The sequence below is a fragment of the Eulemur rufifrons genome, chromosome 12 (assembly GCF_041146395.1).
Source record: "Eulemur rufifrons isolate Redbay chromosome 12, OSU_ERuf_1, whole genome shotgun sequence".
In the NCBI taxonomy this organism is placed as follows: Eukaryota; Metazoa; Chordata; class Mammalia; order Primates; family Lemuridae; genus Eulemur; species Eulemur rufifrons.
The window spans coordinates 6,068,909-6,082,931 of record NC_090994.1 but is presented as its reverse complement, the minus strand read 5'-3'; the positions used below and the strand labels follow the sequence as shown (position 1 = coordinate 6,082,931).

At 36.1% G+C, this 14,023-nt stretch overlaps 1 protein-coding gene across 2 annotated transcripts in view; it reads left to right on the top strand.

Moving 5' to 3' along the window:
* The window catches only part of PPP2R2A (protein phosphatase 2 regulatory subunit Balpha), a 63,936-nt gene that overhangs the window by 37,238 nt on the left and 12,675 nt on the right, over window positions 1-14,023 (top strand). For both annotated transcript variants that reach the window (XM_069484845.1, XM_069484843.1), the window contains exons 3-4: window positions 3,442-3,539; window positions 10,929-11,094. In XM_069484845.1, the coding sequence (XP_069340946.1) occupies window positions 3,442-3,539; window positions 10,929-11,094 (264 nt within the window). The remainder of the gene's footprint in view (window positions 1-3,441; window positions 3,540-10,928; window positions 11,095-14,023) is intronic.

Below are 14,023 nucleotides of genomic sequence, written 5' to 3'. Positions count from 1 at the left end.
ATCATATCATTTATTTATATGTGCACATTGTAAAACCCCTTTGTCCTATTGAATTCTTTTTTTTTTTTTTTAACTTAATTCTACCATTCATTTGGGGGCATTGTTGGCATTTACTAGGCATGGCCCAAATGTGATAGCTAGCTATTTGGCAGTTTGTAGGACAGTTTTCAACAAGAAAAGATTGTTCCATGGTCTGCATAACTTAAAATATTCTGCCAAATGTTCATGATACCAAAAAAAGCTTCTTTATTTTCTAAGCCTAAAACCCAATTCTGTTTTGCTTATCAAACCAGGGCATGGGCTTAATGTACATACTGAAGTTTACTTTGTAAATCAAGGGAAGGTTATACTTTGAAATACAGGAATTTTACAAAGAATTCATAATTTTGTAAAATCGTATCACCAGGGCAAGGCTGCTAATGGTTTTTGTGTTGCCTCTACATACCTGTATAAGTCTGCATTTATAACTGAGCCCTTTGTGCTGATTACATACAGTGTCATCGTGCTTGAGTATATACATTTTAGTCATAATTTTTTCCAAATATTCTCTACCCCACTCCAGGACTGTTAGAACACTTGATACTATCCCACAGGTCATGTCTTGTTTTCTCCCTCGGTTTGCTTCGTTTTAATTCTATCACCAGGTCTTCCAGTTCCTGATCTATTCTACTACAGTATTTAATCTGTTAGTCCTAGCTATTGTATCTTCCATTTCAAATAGTATATTTTTCATTTTTAGACATCCATTTTTTTGTCTTTTGTCTTCCATTTTTCATCATGTTCATGATTTATTTTTTGCATATGGAGCATATTTCAGTAGCTGTTTTTAGGTCCGGGTTTGCTAGGACCTTAATTTCATCATTTTTGTTGTTTTTGGTTAGTTTCTGTTGGCTTATTTTTCTGATTATGGGTCATGTTTTCCTGCTTGTTTATGTTCCTGGTAATTTATTAATAGACTGGAAACCAAACATGTTGAATTTATGTTGTTGAGTGTTGGATACTAGCATATAGTTAAAGTACTTGGGCTTGATTGGATCGTTTCCATGTTTGTTTTTAAACTTTGTTAAGACAAAATCAGTCTTGAGTGCTGATTTAGCCCCATTACCAAGGTGATACTCGCCTGAGAACTCTACTTGATGTATTAATGTGAGCTAGGCTGACGCCACGGCACTCCAGCCCGGGCAGTAGAGTGAGACTCTGTCTTAAAAAGAAAAAAAGGTTCAGAATTCTCTTAGTTCCAGCATTCTTAGATTTACAATAAAAGTCAGTATGTATCTGTATTGTTTTAGAGGCCTAGGCTATCCAGTGTGGTAGCCACTAAACTGCTTATGGGAATCTGAACATGAGAAGAATGTTTTCTAGGAATAGATTTATTGTTATTTTCCAAAAACATAGATACTGATATTTGCCCAGCCTTGTTTGGGTATAGTATGATATAGGGTCGCTATTTTCAGAACTGTGCTTCCTTACCTTTCACATGTTATGGCACACCTAGAAAGTAGTAGTGTTTGTATGGCACGCTGGGATAAACAGAGGAGGGGGCTTACTACTGGAGGCTGCAGATTTGGGTGCTGTGTGATACCCAGGCAGACCCATAATCTATTGTTGGTACACCAGTATGCAGTGGCACAAAGCTCAGTTTCAGAATGTTCTCCATAATTCATTCCTGGGTGTTCCTCTTAGTCTATGAGCAGAATTGTTTGTTTTTGAGATAGGGCCTTGCTGTGTTGCCCAGGCTGGTAGAGTACAGTGGTATCATCATAGCTCACTGCCTCAAGCGATCACTCCTCTTGCCTCGGCCTTCCAAAGTGCTGAGATTACAGGTGTGTACCACCGTCCCCAACCCTATAAGCAAAACTTGAATTCATTCTGTTTTTTTATTCATCATTTTTATATGTCACATTCCCAGCAAGACCTTGTGGGATCTTGGCATTTTACAACTCAGAAAAACTTTGAAAGCATTCTCCATAAACTTGGAGATTTAATAGGTGTTTATGTATGTGGCCTTTCTTTTCTTATTTTAGAGGGAAAGGAGGAAGGAACACCATGACATAGTGATAAATTTGAATTCTGTTATATAAACCAGAAAAATAGTTGTCGTACCTGAAATATGGTTTTATTAAATATATGCAGTATAAAAATCTCAACAAGAAGGCCACAAATCCGTCCACCCTCTCCTCCCCCAAATAAAATTCCTCTACACTGTTCAGCTAAGCAGTGGTTTGGTTGGCTGTTTCTAAAACTTCATCTTTGTTCATTGGCTTTTGGCAAGATAAATAGTTACAAGCACCAGGGTCTTAAGAAAATATGTAAATAGGTAATGCATTCACCCCGTATTTATCTGTCTCTAGGATTTTAGAAAGAGTTGACCTTTATGGTATAAATCTTTGATTCTTGTCCTTTTCCGTTGTCCAGCCTCTTGATATTTGGGCCAGTTGTTTCTAGGATTCCTCAGCCTGACTCAAGAGTCCCTCTTAAAATATTGTAACCTTGCTACAAAGCTAGCACTACTAAACACATACCACATCACTTTACTCTGGAAATCTCATCATAAAGTATTTGTTCCTGGCATAAGAAATGACACATAGTTAGAGCAGATGTCTTTTTGTTTCTTTTACATCTTGCCATAAACTCTTTCTCTTCTCCTCCCCACCCCAATCACATGTTCAGTAATCACACTGTAACTAGCTCTGTGAGTTGGTACTGTTTTCCATTTGGGGTGTTGTGCCCTATTGCTTGCTTTATTACTTGATTCTGGTTCTGTCTTCTTAGGATAAAATAGGGGTGGAATATGCCTCCTTACCTCGTCCCCTAACCCCAGGTCTCAGTCCTTTTAATGCTGTAAATGCTTTCCTTACTGACTTTAGGTTTTCTGTGGCCAGTTCACTGAAAGAAGGTCAAAGTATTCCCCTTATTAGGCATTGAGCCTGTCCTGCAACAAGCCCACCCACCTAGCTTTTCCTACTGCTTGGCAGAGAGGCAAGTCATGTCATGATCATTGACATTTTTAATTCAGTATTAATTATAACAGCTCGTGTACCTAACAAGGAGTTGTAATTGCTTTAATTTAGGTGACTGTAACAACTTGAACCTAGGGAAAAGATAAAGTATATAAGAAAGAAAATTAGCAAGATAATTATAGGTTAAGGGTGCTGTCATAGAGTGTTTCACAGGTTGTTGATTTCTTTGCATTCATGAATTTAGTGAAATATTAATATACTACTACTGTTTATTATTTGTTATGTTTCTGTTCATTAAAATAGTTTCATACTGGTTTATTCTGGGGAGTTTTTTTTGGTGGTTCAAAATATTTATAAAAGAACTTTAAATTCACTTTCTGATGGCAGGTTGATACTGATTGTTAGGAAGAGTATTCTAAGTTCTGAAACTAGTAAGTTGGGAAAGAAAAACTAATGTCTTTTTTTTGTTTCAATTATACAGCAGATATAATTTCTACAGTAGAATTTAATCATTCTGGAGAATTACTAGCAACAGGGGATAAAGGTGGTAGAGTTGTCATCTTTCAACAGGAGCAGGAGGTAAGTGTTTAAAATTTAATATCTAAATTTCAGTTTGATCTTGGGACTGTGGCTTGTGTTGTACTGGAGAATCTCCTCAGAGAATGTTGGAATTTTTTAAAGAAGTGTGTGTTTGTTGAGTAGAACATCCAATATATAGGTAGCTTTTGTTCTCTAAGCTTTGTGTGCATGTGTGTACATGTGCGTGTGCTGTCTTGATTTTAAAACACACTTTAATTGTGAAAAGATTTGGTTAGAGAATGGGGTGGGAAGTGGTGGAATAATTGAAGATTTTAACCAGTTTTGAAGCCTTGGCCCTCGGTTACAATTTTTTTCTTAAAGCTCCATAGAGCAAAGTTGCTTTGACCTCTTCTCAGTGCTTAGTTTGCTTTGTGTAATTGGAGGTGGGAGGCCAGTTTAAAGAAAAAGCAGCTCAGTTATGATGTTAGTTCATGCTAATACTGTTACAGTGATTTAAATATAAAGGTTTAAATGACAGTTGCATGTATGTGCATGTAATTTATAAGTGCAATGCTAGCTTTTAAAGCGAGTTGATGGGAGATTGTTTCCTTTTCTCTTTGAAGAAAGAGAAAATTTCAGAATCTAATTAAAGTGAGTTTTTGTTTTATTTTTCTTAAAATTTAGGCACACTTCTAAACCTGATAGACCAGATTTCTCACCAAAATTTTATGCTAAACAAGATTTGTCACACTGGGTTTTTTCTTACTCTCTCCCTCCATTTGTAGATCAGAGTTTAACCTTTAAAATCATGCTTTGAAATATCTGCCCCTGACTATAATATATTCAAAAAGTTTAAAGTAATGTAGATAACTTGCAGGATTTTGCCAATAGTTGTCTAAATCATTACACAGAATTAGGTTTTAAAGGATTGTGAAATTCCTTAAATAAGCAAAGAATCTAGTAATAATACTACTACTTTGCACTTCTATAGCGCCTTTGACCTGAGGATCTCAAAGTGCTTTACAAACACTAATGAATTAATCCTCACAACACCCCAGTGAGGTAGGTAATTTAATTTTAAAAGAAATGGTTAATAGTGTCTGATTAGAAGATGCACAAACACTAAAAATGTTTCCTTTTATTTATTTATTATTTTATTTATTTATTTATTTTTTGGTTGGAAGACAATAAGACTCAAGCTTTGCTTGACAGAGAATGGTCTTGTGGGAAGGGGGAACTAAATCAGTTTTTTGTTCCTGTTTTCAAGCAGCTAAAAATTTGACCATAAGAATTTTGAGATAACACGGGACCTTAAAGATATTACAGTTTCCCTTTATTTACTAATGAGAAAGTCAAGATATAAATAGATCACTTTATTACTTAGTGGCAGAACTAAAAACCAGAACCCAGAATTTCTGACATGTCATCTTTTAAATATTCTTTGCTGCCTTTCATGCTAGATAAACAAATTGTAGACAAATTAATTTTGTTAATTAGAGTTTAGAACGGGCCTTCCCATAGGCTTTCTCTGCCCTTGAATGTATTTTTTTACTGAAAGGTGATGGCTCTCTACTTTTTGGTTTTGTTTTAAAGAAAGGTGTTTGGAGAAAAACCTGTACAAATTCCTTTTGCATACTATGTTTAATCTTGATGGATAATACACAGGCTTAACATTCTGTGGGTTTCAGGAAGATTCATTTTTAATGAGGACATGGTGTTATTTTAAAATATAAGTTGTCAATTAAAAGCTAATTTAGACAAGATATTTTGCTTGAGAACAAAGTCATTTTCAGCTGTAGGTGGTGGTTTGTTATTAAAGGCAAAATCAAATGCGAAAAAAATGGCTGGAATTTTTTTTTAATGGGGGAAATTTTTGCTGTAGTATGGGTTCAATAGACATAATCAAAGTATTAGTATTTAGTATTTTCCTAAATGCTGTAAGGAATATATTCATTTGGAATTGAAGGTCTAACATGTAGTTACTAAAATGGTTCAAACATTTTACTTGTATTAGAAAGTAAGACCAAAAAAAATTATTTTAAAGAATAGTCATCTCCTGTGATTCTTTTCTGAAATTCCACTGAAGATTCTGAGGTGCTAATATTTTAAATACATGCCCTTGTGAGAAGAAATAAGCCAAATGACCTCTCTTTTTGAGAAGGGCCACTGGTAGGAAAAACAGAACCTACTTTCCGTGTTTCTCTCATCGTAACCATATTAAAGAATTCAAGGTCTGCTGTGTTGCCAGTATTGAATGTATTTTCTACTTGAATGATGGGTTAATTGGGCAGTAGCCCCATCATAAATTGAGGAGTATTTGTATATTGTTTCTGTGTATTGTTTTTTAAAAATTGTTGCCAAAAAACACAAAATTTACCTTCCCAGCAGTTTCAAAGTTACAGTGCAATATTGTCAACACATGCACATTGCAGTACAACAGATTGCCAGGACATCCCGCCCCCAGTCCAACATGACTGAAATTCTGCATCCACTGAACAAGTATTCCACCTTCTGCTCCTACCAGCCCCTGACAAAATCACAATGCTACTGTTCCACTGCTATGAATTTAGCTGCTTTAGATAGCCGTTAGAAGTGGAATCATGCAGTATTTGCCCTTTTTGGACTGGCATATTTCACTCAGCATAATGTCCTCAGGGTTCATCCATGTTGTAGCATGTCAGGATTTCCTTCTTTTTTAAGGCTAATATTCCATTGTGTGGCTAGACCACATTTTCTTTATCCATTCATCTGTCGATGTACATGTGAGTTACTTAGACCTTTTAGCTCTTGAGAATAATGCAGTTATAAACATGGCTACACATAAACCTCTCTGAGGAGGTCCCATTTTCGATTCTTTTGGATAAAAATCCAGAAGAGAAATTTCTGGCTCATATGGTAGTTCTGTTCTGTTTTTCTGTGTGTGTGGGTGTTTTTTTTTTTGAACCTCCATATTGTTTTCTATAGTGTCTGCACCATTTGGTGTGGTGTATTTTTAAAATCTCTGTTAAACATACATGGAGAAAAATTTATTTAAAACTAAATAAATATACACAGAAAAGTGCACCAAACATTAGCAGATTATCACATAGCAAACATCTAGGTCAAGAAATAGAACTTCTCATACTTCCATTAACCCTTCTCTTTAACCTCTTCCTCTCCTTGTGAGTCTTCTCATAGAGGAAGATGTAAGTGTCTTCTCACACTTAGTTAGGCCTGTAGTTTTAGAACTTTTTTATAACTGGAATCCACAATTGTGTTGTAGAAAGCAGACATTCTGGTTGTTTGAAATTGTGGCCATTAAGAAATGCTGCTGTGAACATTCTTGCTCATGGTTTTTGGTGTGCAGTATGAATGAAATTATTGTGCCATGGGGGTAGGCATTCCGTTTTTAGTAGACATAACAGTAAAAAGTGGTTCTGCCAATTTTAATTCTCAAGAGCAGTAAGGAATTTTCTGGCTATTCCCACATCTTTGCCAATGCTTTGTATTATCAGTCTTAATATTTCAAACATTTTGGGGTTGTGAATGTATTTTGTTGTTTTAATTTGTACTTTCTTGATTAACATTGAAGTTGAGCTTTTTATGTGTTTATGACTATTTGGATATCTTTTATGAAGTGCCTTTTAAAATCTATTTTTCTGCTGGGTTGTCTGTCATTTTTCTTACTGATTTGTAGGCTTTTCTTTATACTTTTTGCATATGAACCCTTTGTCGGTTACATTCATTGGAAGTATCTTCCATTGTGGGACTTGAATGGTGAATTTTAATAAATAGAGGTTATTAATATAGTGTAATCAATATTTTCCATATGGTTGCTGTCCTGTGTAAGAAATACTTTTCTACTCCATGGTCCAGGAAGATATTATTATCTTTTAGAACTGCACTGTATAGTATGGTCGCCACTAGATTCATGTAGCTATTTATATTTAAATTAATTGGGAATTGAGTCCAGTCTCTCTCCCCTACTGCAAGATCTGTTGCAGTGGTCCCTAAACCTATCTCCCTGGCCCTCTTTGAATACAGTCTGCCTTACCACCTTAAAATAAATGAAAATAAATACATTTAAATTAACTACTAATAATAAAATTTTAAATTCACTTTCTTAGTCACAGTAGCCACATTTTAGGTGCTCAGCGTGTGGCCAGTGGCAGCCATATTGGACAGCACAGATGTAGATATTCCCATCATTGCAGAAAAGTTCTACCTGACAGTGTTGTCCAAAAGCTTAGTTACTGTACATTCACAATTGTATCTCTTATTCATCTGGAATCAGTTCACACAAGTGGTTTGAGGGTAGGGGTCAAGCTGCGTTTTATTTCCTATGAGTAGTCAATTAACCTGACACCATTTAGTGAAAAGACTATGCATAGCAAAGCCACCTTTGTCATAATTTAGGCCTATTTCCAGGCTTGTTTCTTTGGCATATTTGTCCTTGTGCCAGTACCACGCTGTCTTCATTACTTTGCTTTAAAGCTTGGTTATAATATAGTGTCCTTTATATAGTTGTGAATTCTGTTTGCATCTGTGTTGAAAAAGTATAATTATGTTTTTGTGTACTGTGTTTTTAATGTATGTCAGATATGTCTTATATCTCATTCTGATGTCTGTTTTGAGTCTTTTTCAAAGATTTCAAAGCACTATTATAGGTGTTGGAGATAAAGCACTTCTAAATTTGTTACAGAAAATTTCACACAAATAGAATGTATGGTTAAGAAAATAGATTCTCTTAGTTATAAAGGCAAGCTAAGAAAAAAGAGGGAGGTCAAAAGACAGTGCAGGTAAATAAACCCCAATATGAAGCTTTCAAAGATGTATCAAAATTGTCTGTGACTATAGGGGAGGTTTTAAAGCAAAAACAAAAATGCTTTCTTTGATGCATTCTCATTTGAGTGGCACAGTGTTGAGGACATTAAGATTGTGTTTCTTTGTATTCAGACTTGCTCACAGTCCTTGGTTCCTGCAGGAAACAACGTCACAGTCATTATAATCTAAATAGCCCTTCCCCAAGTATTAGGAAAAGTTCTACTGCTGCTGAGGGCTCTGTTCTCAGTAGTGTTGCTGTCGGGTTACTGGGCTACTGGGCATACACATGTTTTGTAGCCTCTTCTATTTTGTTACTGCTGCTGTCATTTCTGCCCTTTTTTTTTTTTTTTTTTTTTCCTTTTTGTCCTGTAGGCTTGTCTTTAAAATTTCTTTTACTGTAATTTTAGTGGAGTTTCAGGAGAAGGGAGGCTAATGCCTGTGTTCAGTCTGACATCTGTTTTTAGACATAATTTTCTCCCTGTGTGATATAATTTTTTTGTGTTGCAAAGAGATGGTGCTTCATGAAGTCCACTGAGTCTGCCAGACACCTCTATGGTTTTGGTTTTGGATCATGTAATAGATCATGTCTATTGACCATGTTGTTATTCAGTCTTCAGGGTGATGTTCTGGTTCTGTTTCAGAAAATATTTTCGTAGGTTTGCCCTTTTCTTTACTCATCAAATATAGTGTTTGGCTTGCCCTTGGCACTTCATATGGCTCACCTCAGTTGTATGGATCTCAGTTTCTACTTTTGACTAAAGTTTTATGGACACAGGTTACTTGAAGGTGAGCATTCTGTGCTATTAAATCTTTATCCCACTAGCACCTGGTGTACTTAGTAGTATATACTCTAGTCTCTTGTTGAAATATTACATGAAAAACCGAAGTTTAAAATGTAACATTATATTAAAAATTGAAGCTGAGTGCAGTGGCTCATGCCTGTAATCCTAGCACTTTGGGAGGCTGAGATAGAGGGAATTGTTTGAGGCCAGAAGTTCAAAACCAGCCTGGGCAACATAGCAAAACCCCATCTCTACAAAAAAATTTAAAAATTAGCTGGGTGTGATGGCACATGCCTGTTATCCCAAATACTCTGGAGGCTAAGGGGGGAGGTTCACTTGAACCCTGGAGTTTGAGGTTACTTTGAGCTATGATTGCACATTGCACTCCATCCAGCCTGGATGACAGAGTGAGACCTTGTCTTTAAAAAAAATAAAAATTGAATTGCCCTTTAGCACATGGTAGTTATCTTGCAGAGTATGATGATAAACCTTGTAAGACTTGGTGAGTAATTTTAGGAGGAAGAATGATGAAATTTCTTCTAAAGTGATATTTGAGTATATATGTGTAATGGATTTGGTTATCTAATTTGGTATGTAAGTATGGTAATGAGACCAAGACTCTGAGTTTGATTTTTACCCTCGTGTGCGTCCCTGGTGTGGCTTTTATGTTTTGTGGTGCACTCGGTATTCTTAGCATTGACAGACCCACTCCCTAATAATTGATACTGCTGTCAAAGGGTTCAAATGTAACTGCACATGAACAATGCAGATCATCCAGCTAATGGGAAAAACAACCCAAAACATACACTTTCAAGGTGATTCAAGGAGGTTTTCTTTTGATATGGAGAATAATAATCTATTTTTATTATCTAGTAATCCTAAATGTTTGACTGGATAACTCGCTTTTACTTAAAATAGTTGACTGTCAATAATATTGAATTCTGTTTTTTATTTATACTATTTTCTGTAGGTTCTTCTTTGAACTAGACTTTTAGCAGTTCTGATGAAAAGGTTTTTAATCGTGATGATAGGTCAAAAGATGAAATTCTGAACATGATTATAATTCTCACTTTTGCTGAGGTATTAGTGTTAATTGCAATCCTTCAGAAATAGTCTCTTTATCCAATAGCTTAAATTATATTCTTTCAGACTGATACTAAATGAAATTAATCACTAGTGTGTGTGAGACCCATAGAAGCTGACTTAAGGAGGGTAAGCAGTCGGTGGGGTGGCATGGGACCATTGCTGGGCAGTGCTGAATATGGACTTCATCAGTAACTGAGTTGTCTGTAGCAGTGGTCTTGGAGTGCGAGGTAGGAGTAAAATGGTGTCACTATCACTGCATTTATGAAAGCTCTTCTATATTGAGTTTTTCAGGAGTGAAATAACGGAAAGGCAAGTATCAGAAAGGAAAAGGCGGATAGTACATCATGTTAAATGAGATTGGCAGTTGACCCTAGAGTGGGGAGAGAAAGAGGTATTGCCTCAGCCATCTCTTTCTTAGCAAGCTTTAATCCTTACTTCTTAGGTGAACTCCCTCATTGTGGCTGCTCAGAGTTTTTTCATCAGTAGGCCTCCATGCTATGAAAAATACAACAGTAAATCAGTAATTAAATTGATCCATATTTTAATGTCACTGTTTTCCTAATGACTTGGGCTTATTTATTGAACTTTACTTAGCCTTTTTTTCTCTTTAAGCTTTCTTATCTATTCCTTGAAGGCCTTTACATATAAAGAATATAATTGTATATAGGATACAGCTAATGAGCTATTTAGAATTTACAGGGTCTGTTGGAATTGATTACGTTTGGTTATTTTGAAATACCTTTCAACAATGGTCCAAATATTTTTGTTTCCATTTTAGAACAAAATCCAGTCTCATAGCAGAGGAGAATATAATGTTTACAGCACCTTCCAGAGCCATGAACCAGAGTTTGACTACTTGAAAAGTTTAGAAATAGAAGAAAAGATCAACAAAATTAGGTGGTTACCCCAGAAAAATGCTGCTCAGTTTTTATTGTCTACCAATGGTAAGTGTACATTTTTTCTTTTCATGTGCCCACTGTGTGCACATACCCCATGGAGGATACTCTCCTCTTTTCAGAAAAATCATTAAGAGTTCTCTGAAAAGGAAATTTTTCTTCCTTATACAGAATATAAACTCTACTTCTTTCTCTTTTTTATTGTTGAGTTATAGTTTTTAGATTATCTGAAAGATTCTCAGGACTAAGCTTCTGCTTAGGACACCCAGTTTGTAGTGAAAAGAATGGGCTGCTATCCCACTGGAGTTAGGTCACATGGCTCTTTCTGCCACTTCTCAGCTTACTAACCTTGGGCAGGTTCCTAACACTGACTTGACTTTTCCTCATCAGCAAACTGGAGATAGTAATTTCTGTATTATAGTATGGTTGCGAATAGTAAATGGGATAGCTTCTGGCATAAATAAAGAGTGCAAGTGCTCAATGAATGTTAATTTCCTTTCCTTCTTTTTAAGTGTTCTTAGACTCTACAAAGAGTATTTCAAACTGTAAATACAAAGTACTTTTGTCAGATGATGGTCTCCATTCCGGGATACTCTCTAGGAGAGCCTCTTACTACTTGACCCCGTTAGCATACTGCCTTCTTCCCCACAAGCCACGTGGCTGGAAGAAGATCACTTGTCCAGGAAAAGTTATTAAGTGAGGATTAGAGCTGTGTAATGACTCATGACTCTACCTGAATTAGAAGTCCTTTATGACAAGTGAAAGAATTAGGTGGTGTCATTTTGTTCTTCTAAATTTTTTTACTATGAGTTGTTGTTACTTGGTTGGGGTCTTGAGTCTAAAGAGAATCATTAGAGTGATTGAGGGGATATTTGAGTTCCAGGTAGCCACGGTCTATAAAAATCTGTTACTAAAACTTTTTGAGGTTGGCACAAGGGTTGAGGGTAAACCTCTCATATTATCCTATCTCCTATTAATAGAAGCAAATTTCTAGCACCTAGACCTTACCGTTCTTTGCCATTTGCAGCATGTAAACTCAAGTGGGTTCTAGGGTGACATGGTGGAAGATACTGAGTGCCCCTTACATCTGATTTATGCCTTAGAGCCCACTGTGTTGAGTTCTTGGAAATGCAGTCCACAAATGATGCCACACTCCCTGATGCAAGTGTTTGCCTCCTCCTAGGTGCTCACTTTTCTGATCATCAAAGCTGTCTCCAACCAACCCATCGAAATTTGTGCCCTCTGCCTTTTTTCCACAATAAACTACATTCCCCTCTCCTCCTCATTAAAAAAATAAATAAATAAATAACTACCTAAAGCCTAAACTATTTAACTCACAGCATCATAGGTGGAGGAACTGTGTTTACTTCTGTCACATGTTGGCTTCACTTGGGTCAGTTTTAATTTATATGATAAACTGTTACTTCAAGTAGCACTTGGAGACACTGCTCTTCTCTTTAGCTAATCAAATAATACCTAACTACACTGTTTACATACTTTCTACTTTTAGAAGTAAATGTTCGGAAGTCTTACGTTACACATTTCCTGTATTGGAATATTTTATGGCAGTTTATTATAGGCTAAATGGTTTAATTTTTATAAAGGGAAATCTCTTTAAAATGTAGGCTGGGGTAGAGAGACTAGTCTGATGAAGCTTCACATACTTTTTACCCAGTTTCAACAATTCTTAGTTCGTGGCCAATTTGTTTCTTAGGTACTTCTCCTTCCCCTCCCCGCTGTGTTATTTGGAAGCAAATCGCAGCTCAGCTCACATATATGTTAAATCTTAACTATCTTTCAATTCTCTTTCTATCCATACGTGTCTTCCGTGGAGGCTTCCCTGTGCTCCTCTGGCAACATGTGAGCACCAGAGGGGCCTCTCTCGTCACTGAACACTGCAGAGGCCTGAGGAGGGAGAGACCACTGGGAAGGCCAATGGTTTGGTCGGGTAGTTCAGTGGTTTTTCCAGTTTTTTGTTGAAGAGTTTTCTTCCTATAACACTATTAGAAACCAAAAACTAATTTCATCTTATCTGAAAGTTTGATAGATATATTGTGGTTTCTTTATCTGGATCTTTAATAAGGGTAATGGATTGAAACAGGCACACAAGGCAAGATAACTGTGGGGATGGGTGGGGCTGTCACACTCGTCATCTTTATGTAGTGACTTTAGAATAAATATTTACTTCTCCGCAAATACAGAATTTAGTCTAGGCTCATATCTATTAATATATATAAAATATATAAATGTATGTAAACTAAATAGCACATAGAAAACACATATTACTTACTTCGACATAATTATAAACAAGATGATATAGGTTTAGAAGAACTAATAGATCATAAGTTACTAAAGTTAGCAGTTTCTCTCTGTTTACACTTGTTGAGAAGGGCATCCATGTAGCAGCTATCATGTTCTCTGGGTTACCGGGCTCAAGGGTCACTGGCATCTCTGAGTTGTTTTTAACTACTTTTATAAAATGCCTTTATACACTATTTCAGAAACTTTTGTTACACCCATTTGCTTATGAAAGATCATTAGGAATGTGGTGCTTTTATATAAGAATGCTGTTTTAGGATTTTAGCACCAAGTTTTAAATGAGCATACGTGAGTCCATAGTGATATAAATAAATAGGGGGAAAGGATGCTTCTTGTAGGAGAATTCTAAATATTGTGTGTGAATAAATACTTTGCCCTATCGGGAGTATAACTTAATTCTTCCTTTAAGTTTAGGCTGGACTTAGTGGCTCACTTCCAAAGGATAGAGTCTGGCAAGGGGGAAATGGTAATTGTACAGTGGAGAAACCGGGCAGACACTTAATCAAGTGACCAAAGTTAACACCACCAGCAATAAGTCATGTTGATACCATGTATCCCCTTAAATGATGCCCTGAGAAGTTTCTTCATCTCTCTATTCAACCTGAAAACCCTTTGTCGCAGTCTGATCATGAAAAAACAGCAGACATACTTAGTTGAG